Consider the following 27,400-nt stretch of genomic DNA (forward strand, 5'->3'; position numbering starts at 1 on the left):
AAATCAAACACACCCCACCCTCCTGTTGTGACAAACATATCTCATAGTGACCTTGGCAGACTTAAACTATCTCAAGCAACGGAGATGGGTCAGGATCCAACTGAACCAACAGCTGCACCTGAGTGACTTGGGATGCGAGGACTGAGGACTGTGGAGAGCAGGGCCCCCAAGGGGCTGCTCTAGGGCAGTGCCCCAACTTCCTTACACTGACCTCCCTCTAGATGTGGAATTAACTTGGTCCTGGAGTGAGCCATTGTATAGAAATTGCCATCTTTCTCTGGAGTGGTCACTACTGACATTTGACACGTAAGCCACGTGGCCGCTCCAGAGAGCCTTGCAAGGTTATTTTAAGGAAAACATTCTCATAAGTTATTTTCCAGTGGGAAGAGGTGTCTGGAAGTCACACAGCTGGCCAGTCACACCAGCCCTGCCCGAGTGTCAGCTCCCTTTCTCCTCAACCTTAGGGACACCTTGCAGGGTTTGTTGAAAGGACAGCATTCAGGGTCAGGTTTCCGGCACAAAGAAAGGGCCGCACTATTAAGTTTTATCTATTGGACAAGCTATCTACTGGGCATCTCAGAGTCTCAACTTGGCCATCTATAAATAAGAGAAATGTCACAAATGCCTTATGAGGCTACTGTGGGGATTAAAGGAGATAAAGTATAATGCGGTTTAGCATCTTTTGTAAAGGTTTTCTGAATGTCAGTATTGTTACTTATTTTTTCACACTTTGTTTTAAAACAGAATTCAGGAGAGCTACCGAATGTGCCAAATTATAAGATTAAAAGTTAGGAAATGAGCCTGGGCAGGGTGATGCTGGCCTGTGATACAGCTACTCAACAGGCTGAGGCAGGAGGATGGCAAGTTTGAGTCTGGCCTCCACAGCTTAGCAAGAGCCTGCTTGAGAATAAGAAAATAAAAAGGTGCTGGGGATGCACCTCAGCACTCCCTAGACTCATACCCTAGTACCTCCAGGTACTGGCTTCCTTACCTCAGGTATCTGCTTGGCTATTCCTTTTAGCACTGAACTCTGGACAGCTCCTGAGCATGGCCTCATGAGCAAAAGTGAGTGAGAATCCCAGAGACAGGAGACCGAAATTCAGCTGGTGAGAACTAAGGGAGGGTGTGGAGGAGGGCGTGTGGGCCAGAGCTTGCTTGGGGGGACCACGTGGAACAGCCTTTGTCCACGAGGACCTGGGTTTGCGTCACCTCCCTGTCCTGACCGTGCCTCTGCTTTGTGCTCATGTTTTAGCCACCCCCTGAGGGTGAATGTGAAAGGAGAGAAGATGGCCAAGGTCAGCACCCAATACTCCCACCCTTCCTTGACCAGAGCGAGGAGCACAGACAGCGATCTTGATCATACTGAAAATGACCTCAGCAGGTAAGGCGGGACTTTTGTTGTGTGCCTGTCACAGGTTAACTCCTGAGCAGATCTAGACTGTGGGGGAAGACTGCCTTAGCATTGGCCAGCCACAGATAGGTGGCCAGGGTGGTCACCCCATTGCTGCAGAAAAAACTACTGTAGAAATATCTCCAGGCTGCTACACTTTGCCCTATACACCTAAAAAATGTCTGAACTCTCTCTACGCCAGCCCCTGCCCTGGGCACTAAGGATGTAGTATAAGCCATGCCCTTCACTTCCAGGACAGCACCAGGGTTCAGCATGCTCATGAGCCTGTATGGGGAATGGGCAGTCTTTGCCAGCCAAGCCATTAGCCTTATTGCTGACATCCTGATTAGGGCAGCCATATGGAAATAAGGGGCCTTGAATGCCACTTCTAAGTTACTAACTTTATCTTCCTCCACCTCAGTTTCCTCACCTGTGAAATGGAATAGCATTCTTTCCTCAGCTCCTGGTGTGATGGTAAGGACACAAGAGATTATCCATGTAGTGTACATGGACCCACACTTTTATGAATCTTAAATTCTCAATGAGACAATTGAGTTGAACCATGAGAAACTTTCTTTCCAACACAATGTTGTTATATAGAACTGAAATTTTCTCCCTGCTACAAAGTGTAAATTGATATTACCTGAAGGTTACAAAATGCAGTGACAGCCCTACACCCCCACACTCCTCATGACCCATGTCTCCTCAATCACCTGCAGGCAGCACTTCCGTTCTCAGTGCACATCTGTCTTCTCTGCCTGTCTAGGTTCCCGGTCCCAGCACCTCCGCAAACACTGCTAATAAAGGATGGTCAACAGTCCCAAAGAGGTCGAGTCCCCATTACTGCAAATTTATGCAGCCCTTGCACCCCACCTTCTGAGATTCAGGCCAAGGAAAGAAAATCTCAGAGCAGCCAACCCATATTTATTTCCTCCAACCATTATAAACTGGGGCTGGGACCGTAGGAAGGTGCCCGTGACTTCAGAGGCATCAGAAAATCCCATCCTACCTACCGAAACATGCTCCTCTAACTGGCCTTTTGTAATTGCCTGTGGTCTGCTGCTGGGGACGAGTTCCTGTAGGCTAAAGCATCACCTCTTACTTAAAAGAAAAGAAAAAAGACACTGTTAGAACATGTACCTCTGCTAAAACTTCAGTATGCCTTAATGGTCTCTTCCCCATAATGGCTACCAAAGGCCCTTGGAGAAGAACTTTGACCAGAGTGTTGGGTATCAGGGCAGAAAGGGCCCCAGCTCAGGCACAGCAGTGATGCCAGGCTTCTGGACTCGGGCCCAGTGGGAGAAGCACAAAAGCCGCCAGGGCCAGGGTTCTCTCAAGCCAAATGGACCCTTCTCCCTTGTCCCCTTTTACCTGGAGGAGCAGGAGTGAAGCTCTTGGGGGAGCATCCAGATTCCCTCGGGCAGAGAAGGCAGCAAGCAGAGATATGGTGTTTGGACAAAACACATCTTTGCCTTGAAATTCTTGCCATTAAAAAAAAGAAGAGTTGGGGTCTGTAATCCCAGCACTCTAGAGGCTGAAGCAGGAGGATTGTGAGTTCAAGGGCAGACTGGGCTACTTAGTGGAACCCTATCTCAAACAACAAAAACTAAGATAGGAGGCAAGGAAGATGGGAAGGAAAAAAGGAAGGAGGGAAGGAAGGCAGGAAGGCAGGCAGGAAGGAAGGAAGGAAGGAAGGAAGAAGGGAAGGAAGGAAGGAAAGAAGGAAAGAAGGAAGGAGAAAAGAAGAGACAAAGAAGAGAAAGAAAAAAAGAAAAAAAAGCTTTGGGGTTAAATAACTGGACTTTGTGACTCTGTGCACTGCACTATCTAATGATGTCAAGAAGCCTGGGGCTGGGGATTTAGCTCAGCGGCACACTGCCTGTCTGGCAAGCGCAAGGTCGTGAGTTCGATTCCCAGTACCGGAAAAACAAACAAACAAAAAAAAGAAGCCAGGGGGCCTCTGCGGTGAGTCCATTTGCTAAGTGTCCCCAGGATGAAGGCGCTGCCATATCCAGGTTCCCTGAGACATTCCTGCCTGCTGCGCACCCATATTCCACCAGATTGGAGGCGCAGTTTTCTTCTTCTCTTTATTAAATCATTGAAGTTATCATCCCAGGGAAAGTCATAAAGAAGGATAAAAATGCTTCCCTTGAATGAGAACATTTTGGACTCTGAAAATACCAGAAATAAAAACATGTTGCTTTAGAGCAATTATCACCCGAGAAAACCCTTTTGAGCTGCTTCTCCCAGGCCAAAGACTGAGAAACGTGTTGGCTTCTGTTGCCTGTTACGAGTGGCCAGTGGCAGCAGATCCCAATCATTCAAGTTCCTCAGAGCTTGAGAAGAGGGAAAGAAAAAGAAAATGTCGTATTCCCTGGCCTGGTGCTGAAAGGTCACCTCAGTTTACTCCTGTGTCCCAAGGTCACCACACAGAGCCACCGGATGCTCTGGAGTGAGAAGTTAATTACCAGCTCCACTTCTCACGGGAGGCTCTGCCTCGCTTGGTGACAGAGGACAAAAGAAACCATCATCTTGCCCACATGAACTCCTCTCTACAAATAAGCTTGGAAGCTGGGCACTCCCTGTCCCTCGAAAGAGGCCTGCATGGTGTGGCGCTGTGCTAGCTGGTCTCCTTCTTGCTGATGCCAGCGTCAGGGGCCTTGAAGCACCTTCACCACCTGCACCCAACCCCGTGCAAGGAGGGGCAGCTCTGGGGGTCCTGGCCTGCTCTGCTCTTCCTACAGAGACCGAGGTCCAGGCAAGGCCGTGCCCCAAGCCTCTCTGCCAGCTACAGGCAGGACAGGGCCTGGCCGCAGACTCGCCTGCCTGTTTCCCTGGAGGCTTCCAGCTCCCCATTCTTGCACTGATTGCCAAAAACGTCTTCCAGTTTTCAGTACCTGTGTCTCCTGAGGGCTCAGACGTCCACTGAGACATTCAGTTCCTCTCTCTTTCCATCTCCGATCCACCTGCTTCATGAGGTCAGTTTCCCCGAGAGCTAACTATAGTCATGCACTACTTAGCGATAGGGACACTTTCTAAGAAATCCATTGCTAGACGATTTCATCATCGTACGATCAGTGCAAGACATGAGTAAGTGATAGGAATTTTTCAGCTCCATTATAGTCTTATGAGACCACTGTCACACGTGTGGTCCTTTCGTGACTGAAATGACTTTATGTGGGGCATGGCTGTAATTGGGTTTCATCTATAAATACCTCCAAGCATTCCACAAAAGTAAGACTGAAGCTCAATAAAAACATTGATTTGGCAGAATTTCAGGACATAACACACAATTATGCAGATGACACACAGGGAAGAAAAAGCCTCCTTATGCCCTTTTGGAGACCACTATAAAGCGGCTTGGAGCTGGATTTAATATTAACCAATTGGCTTTCTGTGTTTATTTGTGAGTTGTCTGAAGCTTAGGCACCTCGTTTAAAGAGGAGCAGCAGACTCATAGCGAGTGAACCTCTGAGTCTCTGGCCACCCTGAGGCCTGTATTGGCCTGTGAAGCTCTGACTCCTCAAAGGACAAGATAAGGCCACAGCTGAGGACCTCTGGCTCCAACCCCAATTAACTAAAAGGAGACTGCAGCTGCAGGCGCCACACTCCTACAAGAAATACCAACCTAAAGATAAGGTAGTTCTCCTGATTGACATAATTTACTACTTGGGAAAATTCTCCCAAGGTCCTGTGAGATTCCCATATTTTCTTGGGTATCTTCCTCCTTTGTTTGAAAACCAAATAAATATGGGCCACCCAGAGAAGTCTTTGTCTAAACTCAGAGAATGTCAAAACTGTAAGAGAGTTAGTCCCTCCTGGAGCCCTGAAATCATTTCCACTGTCTCATTTATTTAAGCATCTGGAAGATGCCTGGGAGATTGCGGGCCTGATCAGCCCACAATAACAAGAGTTATTTAACCAGGTACTGTCCCTTGGACTTATGTCATAGAAGGCGCTCCCTGTCCTTCAGGGCTAAGTGTTCCTCTCTGGGACTGGTGTTTGAACAATGCTGAGATCAAGTTAAACTGTCCATGTCTTCCTTACTGCCTTATGAAGGTCAGCATGCTTCAGTTCTCAGGGTAGAGTGATCCGGCCACTGGCCCAGCTGGGGAGCTGGCAGGTGCTGGAGTAGGGATTCAAACTCAGGCCTCCGGGCTCCCCGCTGCTGCGCCCCTGTGATTGTCACGTGATCTCACACAGTGGCTGGCGCCACTGCCAGCCACAGGTGTGCTTTGGAATCGGAGCGGGTCTTGCCCTCCTCGTCTGCACGCCGTCTTCAATGCCGTGAACGCTGGTTCCTTCGCTGCGAACTCAATCTGGTGTCAGGATGCACCCTCCTGTGAGGACGAGGAACCAGAATAGACAGAAGTGCTGGGCCCTGGTGGGGACTGGACACCTCCATCCTCGGGATGGGCTCTGGGTCTCCCAGGCACACACAGTGTAACGGAGTCCCAGCCCAACGGTCAGCTGCCACCAGCAGCCTCGCCGTGGCCAGTTGCTGAGATCCAAGGGCTGAAGGGATGGACTCATTCATCCCCCCGCCACCTCCTCCTGTATCTGACCTCGGTCCCTTGAAATGCACATCCCACCTCTGAGGTACAGAACATTAGGCGCGCGTAGCAATTGGAGCTTCCCGATGCAGCAGGACCCCCCACGGGTCTCTTACGTATTCACAAATGAGATGGGGGTCATCCCTTAAGGCTGTGAGGGAAGAAGTCCATCAGCTGCTCTGGAAATACACAGACATGACCACACTGTGTGGCCACACGGATCAGAATGATAGCTCCGCTCTCATGCCGCATGGCCCACTCCTCAGCCCTGTCCGATTAGCCTTTGTTTCAATCTGTACTATATCTGAGAATACAAAGGACAGTTTCACGGAGTGGATGGGAGCAGGTTTCGAAATGCGATGGAATTTCACTGAAGTCTCAGCTGTGCCATCCCACCCTGCGACCCCGGGGAAGTTAGTCAACCTCTCCGGACTCCCATGTCTTCTCTTACGGGGTTGTGGTGCATGGGCTGGGTGGTAATATGTATGCAGCTGCCGTACATTAGCCATCAGTGAATGGCGCGTGATCGAGACGGTGCCGGGAGGAAAGGCAAGTGTGACTGTTCTCCATCCCATGCTTCTCACGGCATCAGCGAACGAGGGTTAACGGGAAGCCCGGCTCTCACTTCTGAAAATTCAGTCGCCCTTGCACAAGTTCAAGCCAAATGCTTCAGCAGCAGCTCTGTGGTAAGACTTCGGGGTCTGGACCGTTGGTAGCTGGCGACCACCAAAACCAGCGACGACTTCCTGGCTTGTCCCCAGCGACAGCAAGGGGCCTCCATGTCGCTGTCCAGCCTAGCAAGAGCTCAGGGATCTGCTCCCAGGAGAACGGCTGTGCCGAGGAAGAAACTTGAATCCCAGGCTCAATGGCTGGGTGAGCGGGCGGCTGGCCTGGAAAACCAGATGTGGCACGGGTCCCTGTCACTGAAGGTGGTCTCACGGAAGGTGAAGCTGCCGGTTCCGCATGGTTCCTGCAGCCCTGCTGTGGGAAGGAGGTTCCCACTGGCAGCCAGGGCTGTCCAAAGGTGACCCGGGCAGGGCAGGGGATGGCAGCGGGCTCCTGCTGTGGAGATGGCAGCGCTGCTGTTGAAAGGAGGCAGCAGCTCAGCACCTGGGATTCAAGGACTCTGGCTTCTAATCACTCAGTGGGAGATGCCGGAGCTTTGCTCGAACGTTAATTCTTGCCTCTTGCTTCAACCACGTTGTTAAGAAAGCTGATTAGGCTAGAATAGGCCGCCTGCTGGAATTAATTTGCCTTCCCCGGGCTCCTCAGGCCTTGCAGAGTGAAGTGCAAATCCCCAGGGGCTGATGCCAGGCTGGCTTTTCATCAAGCTGATCAAGTTCTGCCTTAGGAGGTTTTAAAAGAAAGGCAGCAACTCCCAAACGTGCTGCTGGTCTTATTCCAGGCAGCTCCACGGGCACCAGGGTCTCTCCTGCTGTCACCCCTGTCCTAGCTATGCACGTGCTTTTGGCCTCTACTTGCATGGGTGAGGTCACTGCCCTTTCCCTCTGCTTTGCAGGAGACAGAGGTGAGGGTTCTGCATCTGAAAGCATTCATCCCAGAAAATAATCATACTGTGCCTAGAGGGCTAGGCCCATTCCAGGCAGGGATGCGGGGTCCTCCCCTTAGCCAGAGGGCTGCAGAGGGCAGCCGGACAAGCATATGGAATGGCCCAGGAAGTGGGACCGTAGCACACCCGCAGTGGGACGGAGGCTGGGGCAGGCTTCCAGGAGGAGGCAGCCAATTGAGCGTGGGTAGGATTTCCAGCAGGCAAAAATGTGCTGGGTCAAAATCTATACCCTGGACTGCTGCTGTGGAAATAGTTGCTAGAGCTCAAGATGTCAGATACTGGAAGCCCCCACCCTCACTCACGCTCCAGTAGGGACCACGTCAACCTTTGCTGCTCGTTTCCTCTGCCATGGACAGTGGCTAGACACAAGCTGCCTTCCTTGGTCAGGCTCACCATGAAGGAAGGGTCACAGAGCCAGGCAGGATGGTACATACCTGTAATCCTTGTACTCTGAGAGGCTGAGGCAGGAGGATCAAAAAGTCAAGCCCAACATGGGCAACTTTATGAGATCTTGTCTCAAAAGATTTCAAGATGGTGTGAAGTAGCTGGGGACATAGCTCAATGCAAAGACCCTGGGTTCGATCCCCTGTGCCACACAAAAAGGGTTACATTTACCCCAACAGTCTGGGCCTACTGGAACTGCACGTCAGTGGGGCCCCTGACTTGAGGATCCGTGGCAGCTGGTTCCCTCAGAAGCAGGGCATCAGTCCGTCTCACTCCTGATTGTGTTCAGGAGGTGGATGAGCTTGAAATCAATTTCGCATGCTGCACATTGGATTTCCCAGGGTCTGCGAGCCTTGTGAGCACTCACGGTTAGCTGCGCAGCGAGGGATCGCCATGGAGACTGAAGGACTGGCCAGACCCAGGCGAGGCTCCTTCACCGACGTGGGGCCAGCCAGGTAACCACCAGCCCCAGCCCTTAGGTGGGAAGGGGAGACCCAGGCAGAAGAAGGTGGGAACACCTCCAGGAACCATGCTGGGTGGGGCAGGGGGTGCAGATTTGGAGAAGCACAGCAGCCTGCCGTCCACCAGTGTATGATTACCTTCCTCTCAGGGCAGGCACTCTGAGCTCAGAGGAGTCTGAGAAAAAACTGCCTTGATCTGAGATGGCTTGCATAAAAACAAACACTGGAGTACTGGCGCACGGCTGGAAGAATTCAGAAAAAGCCAACCAGGGAAGGTGGGAAGACCCGGCCGGCATCCACACACAGCTGACATCGGGCTCGTTATCACCTCCACGATTTTTTGTTACCAGTGTCATAGTTTTACCTAGGCATGTGTTCATCTGCTCTGTTTAAGATTATCACCCCACATGTACTCAATTATTTATTCATCATGTTTTGCACGGTGGAGGATGCTACTCTGCCGTGATTTATTGAGCTGGGCATGTAAGTGATTTCCACTGTTGTTTTACTAACACGATGCTGTTGGAATTACGGCTCTTTGGTTGCCAGAGAGAGCATCTCTAAATGAGCTCCGGTTGACAGGACTGAGGCAGGGCTGCGGCCGGGCACAGGGACACGCTAACATCGCAGGCTTGTGGGAAGGGAGCTGTGGGGTGCAGGGGACGGGATGCGGGAGGCAGCGATCTGCCCCCTCATTTTCTCTTGGAGCTTCCTAAGTCTCTGGCTTTTCTGCGTGTCTCCCCGCTTCGGGCTTTCTCTGCTCTCACAGGTGTCAGCGGGCACAGGCTGAAATGGGTTCACCCTATCATCCTGGGTTGAAATATCCAACCCCATGGCTCCTAAGGGACTGCAGCAGGTCCGTTGTCAGCTCTGGGCCTGCTGGGTAGGCTGGAGCGGACAGAATGACCTTGGTTCTGCGGTCTGGGTAGAGAGAGGACGTGGGGAGCACGGGGCGTGAGCTCACAGGTTGGGTGGGGCAGGCACCTCAAAATGTCTGCGCAGCAGCTCACAGCAGAGCTGGGTGGGATGTTTTGTCTTCCCTCATTTTTATTGGTTATTGCATTTATTAGTGGGTTTCATTCTGGTAGCTTCGTGCATGCCCATAACATACTTTGATCATCTTCACCTCCCTCCCTCCCCACTAGTCCCACATTTTGGGGGTGGGGGGATTCAATGCATGTGTTTTGCCTCAGTGTCACCCTTTAGCTAAGGACACCAGCATGTGAGGAGGGGTAAGGTGTGTGACCGTTCTTGACTGAGTTCCAGATTGGCTGACTTTATGGGGAGCCCTATAGGTACCAAGCAAGGACAAGGTTGGGTCTCTCCCGTTCCCTCTGGCAGACAGGAGAGGCAGGTGTAAGGAGCCTCCAGGGAAGGACAGCTCCAGCTCAGATAAGTTCTGGGGACCGGGCCATGCTCTTTGGTTGTGGGGGAGGTCCCAGATAAGTTGCCAAGCAACTTCTATGCAAGCCTGGGGAGAGAACCGGGATTTGTGTAAGGAAAGCTTAATAGGACAAGAGTCTACTTTGTATGTGGATGTTTGCTCCTTTAAACTTCACTCTGAACGTGGCCACTTGAAAATGGTATTGTTTTATTGTTCCCAGGCTTAGTGCTCATAGCAAGGAAAGCCCAGAAGAGCTTGCTGCAGCCCCACTTGAGGATCAGGCCCTTGCAGAGTTAAAAGGACAAAGCTGTGATAAAAAGATAGTGTCCCTTACTGAGGAGGCAAGAGAAGGGGAAAAAAGGCCCCTACAGAGTGTGACACAAACCTGAGCCTCAGGCTCCCACCCTGAGCCCTGATGGTCACCTCTGCCTCTGCTGGCCTCTGGAGACCAGAGACAGGCTTTCCTGTCCTTCCTCCCCTGACCACTGCCGTCCATCACCCCCAGGTTGTCACGCCTCGTCATCTCCCTGCGCTCATGGGCCACCAGGCACTTCTACCACGAGGACCAGAGACCCAATGCTTTTCTGGAGCGTTTCCATGGAGCTGAGCTCCAGGAGGTGTCCTGCCGTAAAGACAATGCCCAGTCCAGTGTGGGCAGCCAGGAGTCGCCAGACAGAGGCAAAGGGTAAGGCAGCAGAGGGGAAAAGGGCCGCTGGCCCCAGCCATGGGGGCAGGAAGCTCTGCGTCACTGGTCCAGCTCAGATGCCCCTCTGTGGCCCCACAGCCACTCCTTGAAGAAGATCTGTCCTTGGGGTTCCTCACAGGCTGTGACATCTCCCACGCTGAGTCCAAGATGCCCCAAAAGAGAGGAGGCCTTCGAACCGGGTGCCAGGCTCATGTGACACTGACCCCTCCTGCGTGAGGTCTCCAAGCTCACTGGGGGGCGCTGCCAGCCCAGTCTCTCCACCAAGGGCCCCACAGCCACACTGCGCTGTGACCCGTCTTGTCAGAAAGCAGGGCCTTTTGCACCAAGAGTCTCAGGGGTACCTGAGTGGCACCCACACTTGCTGCACAAGTGTGCACGTGTTTTTCTGGAAAGAGGGTCCACAGGACCCTCATGAAATTATCCATGTCCTGTATCAGGGTAAGAACCCCTGGGTGGAGAAGGGATGGACAGGTGGGCAGGAGAGGGGGTGGGGGAGGATCCGCAGGGCAAAGTCCCCTGGGCCGCTTCTTGCATGGTCCACAGCCAGCTGCAAGATGCACCTGCCCCATGGGGTTAGTGCTCTGACATCCTCCTCCTCCTCTTCCTCTTCCCCTTCCCCTTCCTTTCCCTCCCCCCTCTCCCCCCTCTTCCTCCTTTTCCTCCTTCCCTCCTCCCCCTCCTCTTCCTCTTTGTTCTTTTCCTCCTCTCCTCCTTTTCTTTCTCTTTTCCCCCTTCCTCCTCCTCTTCCTCATGTACACACACGCACACGCACACTCACACACACAGCCTCCCAGCCTCTCTTGCTTTTGAGAAGACCCCCACCGGCTGAGGTGGGGGAGAGACCATGGGGCCACCCTGGGTTGACTCAGCTGCCACCAAGGTTGTGAAGGAGGAGAGAGGTCAGTCGTGCAGGGGACACAGGCTTACCCTGGCCTCACAAGCAGGTAGCTTCTTAAAGGAAATACAGGTTGGGAAGGCCTCTTTGGGGTGAAGTTTATGTGGTGGAAGCGTGACTATTGCAGAACGGGCGGCCACAGTGAGCTTGGCTGGAGAGAATGTCGTCTCTGCCTGTGTCAGAGAGGACAAGGGCTCGAGTCTGGGGCTCCTCAGTGGACACGTGGGGAGGTGATGATGAAAGCTCGGGGAGCGGACAGATCGCTCCAGAGCCCCTCCCCCCACTCTCCCACCACATCTCTGTCTGTGGGAGAGACAGGGCCAAGGTGACATCACGGGTCACGCAGTAGATGGGGAAATGTGTGAGCATTTGAAGATAAATCTGAGGGCCTGGGGTCATTTCTTGCTAAGGACGAGTGTAGGGGATTCACATTCAGTCTGCTCTACCCAGGAAAAATGGCAGAGTACTCAGCTAAGAGGCAAGGTTCCCAGTAGACTAGGACATAGTGCCTTGGGCTCCGCAGACTGCGGGAAGAAGACGGGAGGACCTGGGCCAGTGAGCGTGGTGTGGTCCCAGGTTCCCGGGTCCAGCACCCAGACCTCAGGGAGCTCCACTGGGACACGGCTGGCGTGCTGGCCACTGCTGAGACAGAAACACGGGTCAGGAGGAAGAGAAGGTGGGAAAGGGGAGGAGAAAGAGGTTTTTGAGCACGCAGCTAGACTGGTTCCATTTGTGTAGGGCAAAGGCTTCCTCAGCTTAATTGCTCACATGGGCTTCCTACAATCTTAGATTTATGGTGATACCTTCTTTATTCACTCGCCTGTGTGACCACATGGCCAGAGGGTCACGTTCGGGACAGGTTCTAACTACACTGCAGACAGCCCGGCCACTCACGGAAGGCTCTGATGGGTGGTCTGATGAATGAGATGTGCAGCTTGGTAGCTGATCAAGCGGGCAGGCTTCCTGGAGGAGGAGAAAGACTGGAATTTTTGGAGGCCAAGTCCCAGCGGCAAAACAAAGTGTACCTGGACACGGGTGTCAGTTCCCTGTGTGGGTTTGGCCTTGTGGAATTAAGACATAGGAATGTACATAGTCAGCTACGCCCCCTGTAGGAGGGATTTTAAAATGAGCAGAACCAACCCAGAAACGCACATATCTTGGGTGGGGAGAAGGGGTTGGGCAGGATGAGCAGAAATAGCCCAAACAGCACCAGCTGGAAGTCCTGCATCCTAAAAATCACCCACAGAGTCAGGTTGCAGTGTCCTCAGCCACTGGCTCTGATCCCCATGGTCCCTATGAGCCACCTGAGTGACATTGGGTGGACAAGCCACCCTCCGGCTCTGGAGGCACCTGGCTTACTGAAACCAGCAGTGTGGAGCCCTGCGATGGTCACAAAGACCTTCCCCGCTGAATGCAGGAGGAGCTGGGAGAGTTGGCTCCCGACATTCAGCCTGGGCAATGCCAGCCCCAACCCCAGCCGGTTCTCACGGGGCACCAGGGTTGGCAGGTCCCGGAGTTGTGCGATTCAGGAGGGGTGGGAGCTGGCGAGGGGGTGGGCAGGTAGATTAAAACCGGAAATGGAGTGGAATTTAACCAGAATGGAGTGGATGCTGGGTGGGATTGAATCCATTAGCTCTCAGTTGTTGAGTGGTTTCCTGAGCCCCGGTTCATCCTCTCTTCCTCCCAGACTTTCCCCAGGGCCCACCCTTCCCAGAAAGTCTTTGTCCCTGAGGTAACACTGCAGGTGTTGGCTGGGAGCTGGCGGAGGGGTCCTGGGATGATCCCCTGGGGAGGAGGTCCTGAGGAACTGATGACTCCCACGCCGCTTTCTCTCTGCCCCCGCAGCGCCTGGCCCCTGGCCAGAAACAATACTAACGCCTGCAACAACAAGGAAGAGTAAGTAGGAGCTCCGCAGCCCGCTCCTTCCATCCCAGGTCACCTTCTCCCTGCAGGATCCACTTTACCTCCTCCCTTAGGTCCTCTCGCTTCCCACCCGCCCCAAGTAGCAGTAGACCTTTCCAGACTCCTGTCCCTTTCATTGAAAATCCCCCCCTTCCTCAAGGATACACAGGGGAGGGGACCAGGTCTGCATGGCTTCTTGGGGACGGTCACTTCTCTTTTGACGCATGTTTCTCATCTGTAAAGCAAAAGGGCCTCGGCAGATAAACGCTTTAAGCTTTATTCATCATCCTGAGTCCGTGTGTATCAGAGGATGCCAACCTAGAGCCCCTGTGCACAGCAGCGGATGAACTGCCATCCACCTCCGCAAGCTCTGGGGTGCCAGGGAAGGCCCTTGTCCTGGGGCCAACGAGGGCCAACTTAGAGGGCATCGCCAGGGCAGTGGAAAGAGGAAATGTAAATATTTCCAGAAAGCAGGAAGGGCTGCCCCGCTGCGGTTACTTCCTGTCACCAATGCCGAGCTGGCTGACGGGTGTAACGTGGTTCTCACAAGTGCTGCCCAAGAGCTCGGCGTGCGTGAGTGCACGCGTGCGAGGTGGTCCTGGTGCATTGGTGGGTGTGCACAGCCGCACACTTCTCTGCAGAAGACTGTAGGGAGCAAGAGGAGTCTTCCCTGGAGGCTAGAGGAAAACCATTCACATCAGCAAGACATGCCAGTTTCCTGACTTCCGGCTGACAGAAGAATATGCCCAGGCCTTTTCTTATTTCCCTTTTTGTACCCCAGAACATTTTTCTTTTTCCTGCCAAAAAGGAAGTGTGTATTTTGTGTGCATAAATTCAGACATCGAATCCAGAAAGTCAAATGCTATCAGTCAAGAAACATGTTTCATCTACAAAACAACAGCAACTGTGATATGCGCTTGATTTAAGGCCAGCCTGACAGGAGCCATCCTTGAAGGCTAGGTATTGAGTCTCCTGGCCAGGACAAGACTCTGGGGACTAGAAATGCAGGCAGAGGTCTCTGGGCTGCTTTGTCCTCAGCTGGGACGTGGGCAAGGACGTGGGCGGGTAGTGCTGGCTGCCCCAGGCACGTAAAGCTTTCCAGAGGGGCTCAGGTCAAGGTCCACACACCGACCAAGGGACAAAATTGGGGACTGCCCCAACATGGAGCGACCTGGGTGCAGAAGATAGGGAAAATAACCCTCTGTGGACATCTTCCTCTACTCTTGTACCCCATTTCCGGCATTTTTACTTAGTTCCTTTGGTCCTGAATAACTTCTCTCTTCTTGATCAACCAGTTCCCAACCAAAACCAACATCACCTCGCAGCTCTGTGCAGAGTCTTTCCAGCAGATCTAGGTGGATTCAGGGACGCAGCTAGACGGTGCTGTTTTTTCCTCAGCCTTCAGCACTTTGGTAGCCTTAGGAACAGCCCAAACCCAGGACCATAACGCCTTGATAGAGCGAGCAAGCCCGGGTGTAATTAAACTCTATAGGGCTTAGTGCGCCCGGTAAGCTTGTAGGCGGCGCCCTCTTCTGGTCGCTTGACAGTATGACACAGGTGGCCTGGTCCTGCGCTGTAAATTCAAGAGGACAGGGCATGGATGGGTGGCTGTCCTTGTTTTTCTCAGTTAACAATCTGATTAACATCTTATTCCTCTCCGCTGTCAAAAGACAAAATCCCAACAGAATTAAAGTCTATTGTTCTAGTTACTGGACCCTGTGAATCAGCTACCTTATGTGAGAAAGGAGACTTCAAACCCGGGATGGGTAGCTATCCCGGCTCATCAGGGTGGGCCCAGGGTAATGCCATACATGCATCCTTAAAGCAAATGGTGGTGGAGGAGGAGGAGAGGAGATTCATAGTGTATGGGGGGCTTGACCATCATTACTTTGAAGTAATGACCGTCATAGCTTTGAAGATGGAGAAAGAGTGACGAACCAAGAAGCCCTGCAGCACAGGAAAGCTAGGAAGAGCCCTCGCTTTACAGACTCCAGGAAGACAGGGACCTCAGTCCTACAACGACCAGGAGCTGAACTCTGCCAATAACCCAAATGGGCAGGGAACATATTCTCCGCTAAGGCCTCCGGAAAGGGTCACAGTTCTGCTTGATTTGAGGTGAGACCCATCCTGGACTTCTGACCTGAAGGTCTGCAGAAGAATGGACTTCTAAGCCAGTGAATTTGTGATCAATTGTTTTGGCAGCAACAGAAAGCAAACTCAGCTATGACTAGAAACTCTTTCGGATACCTCTTTTGAACTTGGAGAATATTAGGAACCATCTTCCCATGTTACTGTTTCCAGCATGGTTTGAAGTGGCCTGGCAGAATTCTGTCATTTGTGATAGAGCTTCTGCAGTCACAGGACTACCTTGCTTACCCTTTCTGATTATTGTGAAGAACGCTGGTGATTGTTCTTCTCCATTCATGTCTGCACAAGCATTCTTTCCTTAGAAACTGCTAGGTAAAACATCCCGATATTTTTCAATAATCATTTAGTGAGTAGACATTTTCTTCTCAACCTCCAGAGTATGGGAAACTGAAGTCAGAGAGGCCCAAGGGTGATTCCAGTGGGTTCCCCACTTGACAAGCAGAATCTTTTACCTTTCACCTCGGTTTCCTCAACAGTTCAATGGGTCAACAATGCCCGCCTCACTGAGCTTTTATACTTGTTAGCTAAATAAACTTTTAACAATACCTAACTCTTCAAAGGCACCCAGTAAAGAAAAGGAAGCAGAGGAAAGCTTCCTGAAGAGGTACCGATGTGAGCAGAGCCATCCTGCACACCTGGGTGGGCAACTTCACAGCCAGCAGTGTCTGAGCATGCATCTGAGCACAGCCTCCTCTGCAGGCTGTGATGACTCAGATTTGCAGCTAAAGATGCTCTTCGACTTACAGTGGGTCTCTGTCCTGGTACAACATTTTGAGTTGGAAATGCCATAAATTTAAAAAAAAAAATGCATGGAGTACAGGAGCCTACCAAATGCCGTAACTCAGTCTAGCCTGCCACAGAAGTGTTCAGAACACTTATATCAGCCACAGCTGGGCAAGATCCTCCAATGCAAAGTCTACATTCTATACAACAACGTAGTGATTGCCACTGCTGCCCAGGGCAGAGGGAATTGGGTGGCATATTGCTAACCTGGAAAAGGGTCCAAATTAAAAATCCAAGGTCAGGTACCTACGGAATGCATGTCACTTTCCCACCATTGTAAGGTTAAAAAAAAATGTTCTAAGTCAAACCATCTTAGTCAGGGATCTTCTGTGTGTGTTACAAACCTGCCCCTGTTTGTGAATTTTGCTTCTCTCCTGCTCAGTGGCTTTTTCAAGACTTGGGTCTTTGTTTGATCCAGAGAAGGTTTTGAGAACAACCTATAAGTCATAAGAACAAAGAGTTTGACCTGTGATTTCCAAAAGCCCATGTGCAGATTTGGGTTTACTACTTGCTACCACCAAATGTCTCTGATCTCAGGCTGTTCGTGATCGTCCAAGAGCTCATGAAAACGATCAGAAATTATAGAGCAAGAGGCTGAACCACTCATTTCTCAATATGGAATGGGTAGCAATAATGAAATCAGTAACCTCATTTCAGCATAAATGTAGTGAACAAGGTGGACAGGGTTCCCAAGGGTGTACTCCAGAGTGTCCATGGCCAGCTGAGAGGAACCGCTTCAGAAACATGGGGACTGTGCTTAGACGCACCTTCCCAGCCCTCGCTCCTCCTGGGTGGGCCCTGGGAGTCAGCACTTTCGCAGAGCTCCCCCAGCTGGTTCCATTGTTCCCTCAGCACCCCTCAGTGATACTGCTGCATGGCATCTTCATGCCCACCATCAAGAAGGATGAGGATGTTGCCACAGGGCACACGGGAATGTCATTGCCATGACTTCGTGACTTCTGGGGGTGTGGAGCTGGGAGGGGAGGACCTCTGGAATCCACCCTGGCTCCATTCAGGGATGCCCCCGAGGGACCCCTGAGACTGGAAGGACCCTGTTGTGGGCAGCCACTTCTCAGGGGTCCACCTGAAATTGCCCTCGGGTCGCTAAGCGAATGCAGGTCTGTAAAACTTGCAAAGCCATAGGCTTTCCATACCCCGCACTGTCTGTGTATGTCTGGTTTCCAGAAAGAAGAAGGACGCCATGGTGGTGGACCCCTCCAGCAACCTCTACTACCGCTGGCTGATGGTCATCGCGCTCCCAGTCTTCTATAACTGGTGTCTGCTGGTGTGCAGGTGGCGTAGGGCTGGGCTGGAGGGGCTGGGGCAGGGACGGCTGGGGCAGGGACAGCGGGGCCCAGAAGCTGGAGCTCTGAGTCCCCACATAGCCACCCTACAGCTCTGGTGCCTCAGTTTCCCCATCTGTAAAAACACCAGGGGATCCCCCAAAAGAACTCTTTGGGTGCTATGAGCCCTTGGAGGGGAGCTGGGCTCGAGCTAGAGGGCGGGGGTTCTGGTGCTTTGTGTCCTCCATGTGTCATCTACACGGGGGACAGGTGGGCGGCTGCTCTTAGGAGGGAAGGGCGGGCCTAGGAATCAGTATTTCGGCAGCAACGCCTGGGGCATGTCTGAGCATGTGCAGCGGGGGCGGGGGAGGGGACTGTCCTCTGAGCGGAAGCTTGGGTGCTGGGGCTTTTCTAAGCGGGCTGCAACTCTCTGGGGGTAGCTGTGGATGCTGCTGAGGGTATTCCTAGGCGCGTGCACTGCCGGGATTTAGAGGAGGCAGTTGTTTCTCTGAAGACCTGCGGGGGCTGCAGAACTGTCCCACACGAGCTGCAGGTGGGAAGCGCGGCGAGGGTGAGCAGCTGCTGTCCCAAAAGCATGAGTAGGGTCAGGGCCTTTCCTGGGAAGCCGGCTGTTTGGGAATGCGGGGCCCCATGCTCCTGCTCTGAGGGAAAGCGGGGCCTGGGGCTTTCCTGTGCCAACCTACAGTGTGGGGCCACCAGGGGGAGCCGCGCTCTTCCAAGGGCCAAGTGGGGCTTTGGGAGCCTTCCTGAGCAGGCCTCAGTCAAGGGCACACGGCAAGTGCTCTTCGGGGGCTGCAGGGCCTCCACCATTCCTGGCAAGTCCGAGGGTTCAGCTGCTGCTCCGGAGTTAAGCAAGGGGCCGGGGGCCCTCCCAGCAGGCCCACAGGACAAGGGTGCAGAGGCAGGCTCGGAGCTTCTGAGAGCAAATGGGCTTGGGGTCTCCTAAACATTCCCCAGGACTGAACTGACATAGCTCTGAGGGTGACATAGCGCTGTCAGGTGTCTTCCTGAGCTGCTGTGCAAGACTGAGATGCAAGGGCGACCCCATCTCTTGAGAGTGGAGAGTGGGCTTTGGGATACTTTCTGAGCAGCTGGGCAGGATGGACAGTCACGGCCCCAGCGGGTGTGCGGTGAATCAGGGGGAGCATCCCTGACTGTGCCACGTGGCAGGCATGCAGAGGAGCCCTGGTGCTACCTTCGTCAGTCACTTTTACATCCCTGTGGTGACAAAATACTTGAGCTGAACAACTCGAAAGAGGGAACGTTTTACTTTGGCTTATGGTTCAGACGTCTCAGTGCATGGTCGGCTGGCTCCATTGCTTTGGGCCTGTGGAGCGGGAGAGCATCAGGATGGCAGCAAAGCTGCTCCCTGGGGTCTTGTAGTTCACTGGTCACCTTTAGGGACAGCCCCAGCTGTGCTTAGGGGCTGCAGACTGCCTTAGTTCCTTTCCCATCACTGGGACAAACCTCTGACTCCCACAACTTGAAGGAGAGGTTAGTTTAGCTCAGGTTGTCAGTCCATAGGCAGCTGGTGCCGAGGCAGGAAGGGCCTGGTGGAAGGGTCTGGCGTAGGGAGGCTGCTCACGTCATGGCGACCAGGAAGCAGAGAGCGAAGGGAAGAGCCAGGAAGGAAGATAGACCCTTCCAGGTCATGCCCCCAGTGACCACCTCTAAGCCATCGCAGTGACCACGGGGCACAATGGCTCCTCAGAGCCTGGGTCTCTTCCTCAGAATCCTGGGTGACACTGCACAGGCAGGGCTGTTATCGTGTGAAAGGAGCCAGGCATGTGGGGCAAAGCTGGTGCCCACCTGTGCTGGAACCGCGGCCCTGCCCCTCGTGCCTCACGCCCGGCTTGTTTAGGGCCTGCTTTGATGAGCTTCAGTCTGAGAACCTGACGCTGTGGCTGACCCTGGACTACTCGGCAGATGTCCTCTACGGCTTGGACATGCTGGTGCGAGCCCGGACAGGTGAGTGTGCCCCAGGATGAGGACTTTGCTGCCAGGACACAGGGCCTCAGTGGGGGGACCATGAGGACCACAGGAAGTGCCCAAGGAGGTCCAGAATGGCTGGTCGGATGCTATCTACCCTTGACCGTGAGAGTCCAGGCAGGGGCTGAGGATGCTCCAACCAAAGGGTGAGTGCTGTTATCTCAGCCCCCCAGCAACAAACCCTTGGACAGGACCCTGAGCAGGGGTCAGGACGCCTGGGCTTGGGGCTCTGCGCTCCCAGTGAGCTCAGTGGCCTTGAGAAATCGAACTGTCCTAGTTTCTTTCTCATCGGAGACACAATACCTGACACCCACCAGTTAAAGGAGGAGAGGTTTCTTGGGCTCACAGTCTGTAGAGGTTCAGTCCACAGGCCCCTGGCTCCAAGGCAGGGCAGCGGGGCAGAGGGGTGTGGCAGGAGAGTGTTGCTCAGGAAGCAGAGAGAGAAGGGAGGAGCCGGAAAAGGAAACCCGTCCAGACCACACCCCGTGACCCACCTCTTCCAACCAGACCCCACCTCCCAGCAGCAAGTCCGCTACAAACTCATCTGCGGGCACCTCTATCTAATTTGCACAGAAATATCACCTCAGCAGGTGGAGGCCCTACTTGTCTTTTCCCAGTTCCTTAAACCAGAAACTGCGATGCTTCTCATCACAGCCACAGACCTCGTCAGGGCTTCACGGTGCACACGGCACCTCAGCCGGGTCTTGCAGGCTTATGAGAACTGCCGCAGGAGCCAGGCGTGGTGATGCACACATGCGATCCCAGCTACTTGGGAAGCTGAGGCAGGAAGATCACAAATTCAAGCCCAGCCTGGGCAACTTGGAAAGACCCTGTCTCAAAACAAAATTTAAAAACTGCTGGGGATACAGCTCAGAGGTAGAGCACTTGCCTAGCCTACATGGGGCCCTGGGTTCAATCCCCAACACCAGAAAAAAAAATAAAAAAGAACTGTTGCACGAGGCAAAGAGTGCAGGCATGGTCGCCTCCATCTTACTGATTAGGAAACCTAGGCCACAGATCCCATGATTTGCCTGAAGTCTACATTTACTGCACAGCCATGCTGGACTGCTGCCTCTGCTTCCACAGGGGTGCCCGACACGAGGCTTCCAGCACAGGGCCTGAGGTGCACAGGGGCGACTGCCTGCCCTGAGATGACCTCTGCTGTAGCACAAGTCGACGTGAGAGTGAGGGGCCTGCCGGGCTGGCTGTCCCTCATGGAGCCGTGCTTGGGCGGGGCAGGACCCCAGCTCTCAGATGCTGACTCCACACTTTCCTGTGCTTGACATTCCCCTTGGTAACCTCAGATTCAACGGGAAGGTAGGGAAGTGGGGGCACGTTAACCAAGCTGCCACTGGACCATAGTCCATGGAAACAGAGCTTCAGAATTGAGAGAGGAATCTTTTTTTTTTTTTTTTGGTCTTTTTGAGACAGGGTCTCACTATGCAGTTCAGGCTGGCCTTGAGCTCACTTTGTAGCCCAGGCTGATCTCAAACTTGCAATGGTCCTCCTGCCTCAGCCTCCTGAGTGCTGGGATTACAGGTGTGTGCCACTATGCCCATCGGTGAGAGAGAAATCTTAAAGAACTGGCAAGGAGTCCCAAGACACAAGGAGTGTTCCATGGCCAACTATATGCTTCAAGACACATGTACAGTTGGCCCTCTGTGACTGCAGACTACATTCACAGATCCAACCACTGTGAATTAAAACTACTTGGAAAAAAAATTGTGCCTGTACCAAACATGTAAAAGCTTTTTTCGTATTATTCCAAACATAGCACAATTTACATAGCACTTACATTGTATTGGTATTATAAGTAACTTAGAGATCATTTAAAGTATACAAGAAGGCTGAGACAGGAAGATCTCAAGTTTGAACCTAGCCTGGGTACTTTAGAGATTTCACAAGAGTCTGTCTCACAATAAAAAATTTTTTAAAGGAGAGGGATGCAACTCAGTGTAAAGGCCCTGGGTTCAACCCCCAGTAACATTAAAAAAAAAAATGTATGTGCCAGGATGTGCATAGCTTAGAAGCAAATACTATGCTATTGTATATAAAATATTAAAATTGTGCCTGTACCAAACATGTAAACTTAAACTCCTGAGGATTTTATGTAGTCCCCAGGGCTATAAAAGCATAAAAGGTGCCTGCAGGTGAGTTCATAGCAGACTTAAACTCCTGAGGATTTGAGGGGGAGCCTGAAACCAACCCCCCCACAGATACCAAAGAACAATTGTCTAACCAAAGAACAACATGAGGAATGGGGGCTGGAAGCGGGGTGTCCCTTACACTGCATGTGCCAACACACTTGACTTTCCGTTTTGACCAAAGGGGCGGGCCTACCCAGGGGTGGCCCTAGACAGGGGCCAGCATCACCACAACTTGTTACACCCACCCCAGACCTCTGGGTTCAAGCTATGGGTGCAGGTCCATCACATTTTCAAGCAAATCCCAGGCAGTGAGTATGCTAGAATGTATCTCTTAACTTTAAAAAGCCTCTTTTAGAGGTTGGGGATTTAGCTCAGTGGCAAAAGCGCCTGCCTGGCAAGCGCAAGGTCGTGAGTTCAGTTCCCGGTACCGAAGAAAAACCAAAAAAAAAAAAAAAGAATAAATAAATAAAAGGCCTCTTTTAATAAATAAATACATATATGTAAAATTTCCATTTATCTTTTCAAATGTAATACTCCTTATTTGCTGTCATCTAATTCCGAACCTATTTTCAAAGTCACCCACCCACTTGGTCTATCTTTTGAAAGAGTAACTAGAGGAGAAATTCATAGAAGGAAAAACATCAGAGTGATTTCCCTGCAGGAATGGTGCAGTTTTTTGAAACTCTTTCCATTCATATGTGTCCTTGTGTGTTGTGTATCAGGATATAAAGTGTCTTTCTCTGGCCATAGTCAAAAACAGGCTCTCTGATGCCCTCCGGCCTTCTCCTTCATTAGGTTTCCTTGAACAAGGCTTAATGGTCCGGGATGTGAAGAGACTGTGGAAACATTACACAAAGACTTTGCACTTCAAGCTGGACGTGTTGTCCCTGGTCCCCACGGACCTGGCTTATCTAAAGTTGGGTGTGAACTACCCAGAACTGAGATTCAACCGCCTACTGAAGTTTTCCCGGCTCTTCGAGTTCTTTGACCGTACAGAGACGAGGACCAATTACCCCAATATGTTCAGGATTGGGAACTTGGTCCTGTACATCCTCATCATCATCCACTGGAACGCCTGCATCTACTTTGCCATTTCCAAGTTCATTGGTTTTGGGACAGACTCCTGGGTCTACCCAAACATCTCCAAACCCGAGTATGGGCGCCTCTCCAGGAAGTACATTTACAGTCTCTACTGGTCCACCTTGACCCTGACCACCATTGGTGAGACCCCACCCCCTGTGAAAGACGAAGAGTACCTCTTTGTGGTCATAGACTTCTTAGTGGGCGTCCTGATCTTTGCCACCATCGTGGGCAACGTGGGCTCCATGATCTCCAACATGAATGCTTCGAGGACCGAGTTCCAGGCTAGAATCGACTCCATCAAGCAGTACATGCAGTTCCGCAAGGTGACCAAGGACTTGGAGACGCGGGTTATCCGGTGGTTTGACTACCTGTGGGCCAACAGGAAGACAGTGGATGAGAAGGAGGTGCTCAAGAGCCTCCCGGACAAGCTGAAGGCTGAAATCGCCATCAACGTGCACCTGGACACCCTGAGGAAGGTGCGCATCTTCCAGGACTGCGAGGCGGGGCTGCTGGTGGAGCTGGTGCTCAAGCTGCGGCCCACCGTGTTCAGCCCTGGGGACTACATCTGCAAGAAGGGGGACATCGGGAAGGAGATGTACATCATCAAGGAGGGCAAGCTGGCCGTGGTGGCGGACGACGGGGTCACCGAGTTTGTGGTCCTCGGCGACGGCAGTTACTTTGGGGAGATCAGCATCTTAAACATCAAGGGGAGCAAGTCAGGCAACCGCAGGACCGCCAACATCAGGAGCATCGGCTACTCGGACCTGTTCTGCCTTTCCAAGGACGACCTGATGGAGGCGCTCACCGAATACCCCGAGGCCAAGAAGGCCCTGGAGGAGAAGGGCCGGCAGATCTTGATGAAGGACAATCTCATCGACGAGGACCTGGTCAAGGCCGGGCCAGATCCTAAGGACATCGAGGAGAAGGTGGAGCACCTGGAGTCCTCCCTGGACGCCCTGCAGACCAGGTTTGCGCGGCTGCTTGCGGAGTACAGCTCTGCGCAGATGAAGGTGAAGCAGCGCCTCAGCCAGCTGGAGAGCCAGGCGAAGGTCTGCGGGAGCGGCCTGGCCACCGCTGGGGCCCCCAGGGGTGCCGCCGAAACAGAGGACGAGCAACAGTGAAGATGGAGGTGCCTGTCGCCTGCTCCTGCTTCGCACGGCCAGCTTTCCGGGCGGTCCCACTGTGTGGGGCCTTGTGGCACAGGTCCTTCGCAAGCTGTGGGACTGCTGGAGGCGGCCCAGTCTCCTCAGCTAGAAAACAGGACTCATGACGCTGGCCCCACGGAAGTGCCAGCTTATTTTGTTGCTTTGATTTTTTTTAAATGGCGATTGTCATATATATGTCACTTGCAGATATTTCTCTCTCTCTCTCTCTCTCTCTCTCTCTTTCTCTTTCTCTCTTCTTTTCTTGTACTGGGGATTGAACCCAGGCCTTCACAATAAGCTGCATCTCCAGCTCATCTTTTAGTTTTTATTCTTAGGTTCTCACTAATTGCCCATTCTGGACTCAAACTTGCAATCCTCCTGCCTCAGCCTCTCAGAGTGCGGGGGTTACAGGTATGCACCACACGGTTACAGGCCTGGGTAGTAGCAGTTTATTGTGAGGTCCACATTAAATGCTGCATGAGGCAGAGCATGGGAAAGTGTGAAGTATATGGGGAGAGGACTCTGATTTGGGGGATTTTTTTGAGACAGAGTCTTGCTATGTTGCTCAGGCTGATCGCAAACTCCTGGCCTCAGGTGATCCTAAGGAGCTGGAACTACAGGTGTGCACCATTGCAGCCAGACCAGTTTTTTAATGGAAAAAGGAGGAGATTGTCAGGCTTTTTAGCCTAGCTCTCTTATAAATAGAAAAATATTGCCACCCTTTCCTCTCCCCTCCTCAACCTCACTCCACCACCCTCTGATTATGAAAGTACAACAGGAAGCCGAGAGAACAGTGTAGTAACTCACATTCACCCTTATGCAAGACAGGCGGGGGCACATCTCGGAGTCAGGCAGCTTCCCTGTGCGCTCTGGGACCCCAGGACCCTGAGCCTTCAGTAGCGCTGTGGCAGATAGTGTGGGACGAAGAGAAGCCACCCCGCAGCCCTTCAAGTCGGTGATGCCAATCTAGACTCCCTGCCCTTGAGCTCCTGAGACAGCACCACCCACTTCATAGAACAAAGCCACTGAGTTAGGAAAGGGACAGCGGGACTCAAAGCAACCTCTGTCCCCCTCCCAGAGTCCAAACCGTAGGAGAGGAGGTGCTGCTGGCTGTTACAGATCATTGGGGATTTGGACACTGTGCAGAGGGGCGTTGCCTAGGGAGACTGCTCCTGGGCATCCCTAAAGGAGGCTAGACCCACACCCTGGGGTGACCTATTCTAGCTCAAGGAGAGCTGTGTTCAAGGACAGCCTTGTAGGCTGGAAATCAGAAGGGTGTCCTAGGTCACTAAGATGGCTGACAACTAGGACTTCTCAAAGATAAAAGCCATAGGTTAGATCTTTGCAAATTGTCCCTTCGTTCTTTTAGAACCATGTTTTTTTTGACACAGGATTTTACTATTTTATGACATTTATATATTTGGGTTCTATCTTTGCAAATTATGACCTCAGTGTTCCAATCTTCACTTAAATACATGTTGCAAATTGCACAAAGATGAGTCGTTTTCTTTTCCTTCTTATTTCTCTCCTTCCCTCCCTTCTTCCCTTCCCCCTTCCCTCTCCTCCCCTCTACCTGCTTCCCTCTTCCTTCTCCCTTCTTCTCATCAGACAAAATACCCCACTTTGCTTTTGAAGTCTGTAGTCTGATGTTATAATCCATATGCTACATGTTTCACATGCCTGTAATCCCAGCACTAGGGAGGCTGAGGCCGGAGGATCATTCTGAGTTTGAGACCAGCCTGGGCTACAAGGTGAGCTCAAGGCCAGCCTGAACTGCATATCGAGACCCTGTCTCAAAAAAACAAAAAAAAAAAAATACATATGCTACATGTTTGAGCCCTGATGTAGTTTGTACAAGAGGTACTGCCATTTCAATTGTGTATTTTGGATTTATGTAGGTCTCAGAGTTCATCTGACCATCTATGGTGGGTCGCTGTACCATTTTACCTTTTTAAAATGGATTAGAGGGTCTATCAAGTCATATCAAGTCATAGTCCAAGCCTATATTATGAGCAGAATATAGCTGGCAATGTTTCCTCAAAATGCATATATTTTGAAGCCTTAACTATTAATGATGCCTGGATTCGTATTTGCACAGGATTAAGACCTGGATTAAAAACTCTTAATCATTCCTGGTTTGGCTTTTGTCATGAGGGAAGATTCAGCCCCAGAACACGTTTCTAGGGCAATGGTTTCCCCAGAAAGAACAGGTGCTGATGAGCCAGGGAAGGTACATACTCCACAGGAGGAGACACACAGCCGGAAGTAGGTGAGACTGCGCGCTCGTGTACACCCAGAGACATGTAGGCATGTTTCTGTCTTTTTTTCTTTTTTGAGACAGGGTCTCACTATGCAGTTCAGGCTGGCCTTGAGCTCACTTTGTACCCCAGGCTGGTCTCGAACTCACAACGATTGTCCTGCCTCAGCCTCATGTAGGCGTTTCTGCAAAATTGTTTTTAACATCCAAAAGAAGAACCTTAATAGCAGAATCCAGGCACAAAGAGAAAATAAAAAACATGCTGGGTATTCCGCCAAAGAGAATTTACCAGAGGGACTTAACCATGTCAGTGGTGGACGGATGAATGAGCAGCAAAGGAAGCTCGGGTTATGCAGGGAGGATGAGTGCAAGAAGTACTCACCATCTCCCCTGAAAACTGAGGAACAAGGTACTTGGAGGAGCACCCCAAGAGCTGGACCCCAGACCATGGAGACCGAGGTGTGACTGGCTGTTACTGATAATTCAGGAACTCAGAGAGGTGAGTGAAGGTAGGAATTTGGACACTATCTGAGGAAGTGCCCTGCATGGTGACAGTGGTCCTTGAGGTCCCCAAAGGAGGCTGGAACCTGCTGTCACTGTGCCGTCCGTCCCTCTGCCTTCCACCTACCTTGCAGCCTCCTCCAGTTGGTTCCTGGTTGCCAGTCCTGCCAGGACCTTGAATTTGACCATCAGAATACCTTCCATCATCTGTGTACCTGGAACAGATGGTGGAGATCAGTTGTCCTTAATAAATGTCCCTCTCTCCGGTGACTGATCCCTGACACTGCTTCATCAAGGCTTCTTTCTTTTGTCTTGAGGATTTTTCCATAAGAGAAAGCAGAAATCCCCGAGAAAAGACAGGACAGGGAGAAGGGAAGGGAGCATTTATTAGGCACTTCCTGTATGCTAGGCACTGTTCTTCATGCAAAAATGTAAATTTCCCCAGCCGGTCACTACATCTATTGAAAGAACCCATCAACTGTCCTCAGGCACATGTTCTTTGAACATTGTTATTAACGTCATAGATTGCAACTGATTCATGCGAAAAGATCTTGTTGACAGGAAATCCTGGAAGAGGTGACGCTGTAAGGGTGAAAAGCAGCTCAGTGACTGGGAGAGGGTGCGTGGTGGATTACAAAGGGGAAATGCAAGTTTTTAGGGGGATGGGATTGGTTTTATGGAACTAGGAGAGTGGATACATGGCTCTATCCGTTTGTCCAATCTCGTAGAACTATACAT

General features: G+C 51.9%; 1 protein-coding gene across 1 annotated transcript; it reads left to right on the forward strand.

Moving 5' to 3' along the window:
- Positions 1 to 1,031: 1,031 nt before the first annotated feature.
- Cnga3 (cyclic nucleotide gated channel alpha 3) lies at positions 1,032 to 24,129 on the forward strand. Its single transcript, XM_013522702.1, has 8 exons — positions 1,032 to 1,106; positions 1,253 to 1,381; positions 8,299 to 8,412; positions 10,308 to 10,487; positions 13,249 to 13,299; positions 17,422 to 17,529; positions 19,402 to 19,508; positions 22,472 to 24,129. Exons 2-8 carry the CDS (start codon positions 1,287 to 1,289, stop codon positions 23,878 to 23,880), a joined length of 2,064 nt encoding a protein of 687 aa, XP_013378156.1. The 5' UTR covers positions 1,032 to 1,106; positions 1,253 to 1,286; the 3' UTR covers positions 23,881 to 24,129.
- Positions 24,130 to 27,400: the final 3,271 nt, after the last annotated feature.

The sequence above is a fragment of the Chinchilla lanigera genome, unplaced genomic scaffold (assembly GCF_000276665.1).
Source record: "Chinchilla lanigera isolate Chin_1 unplaced genomic scaffold, ChiLan1.0 scaffold00069, whole genome shotgun sequence".
In the NCBI taxonomy this organism is placed as follows: domain Eukaryota; kingdom Metazoa; phylum Chordata; class Mammalia; order Rodentia; family Chinchillidae; genus Chinchilla; species Chinchilla lanigera.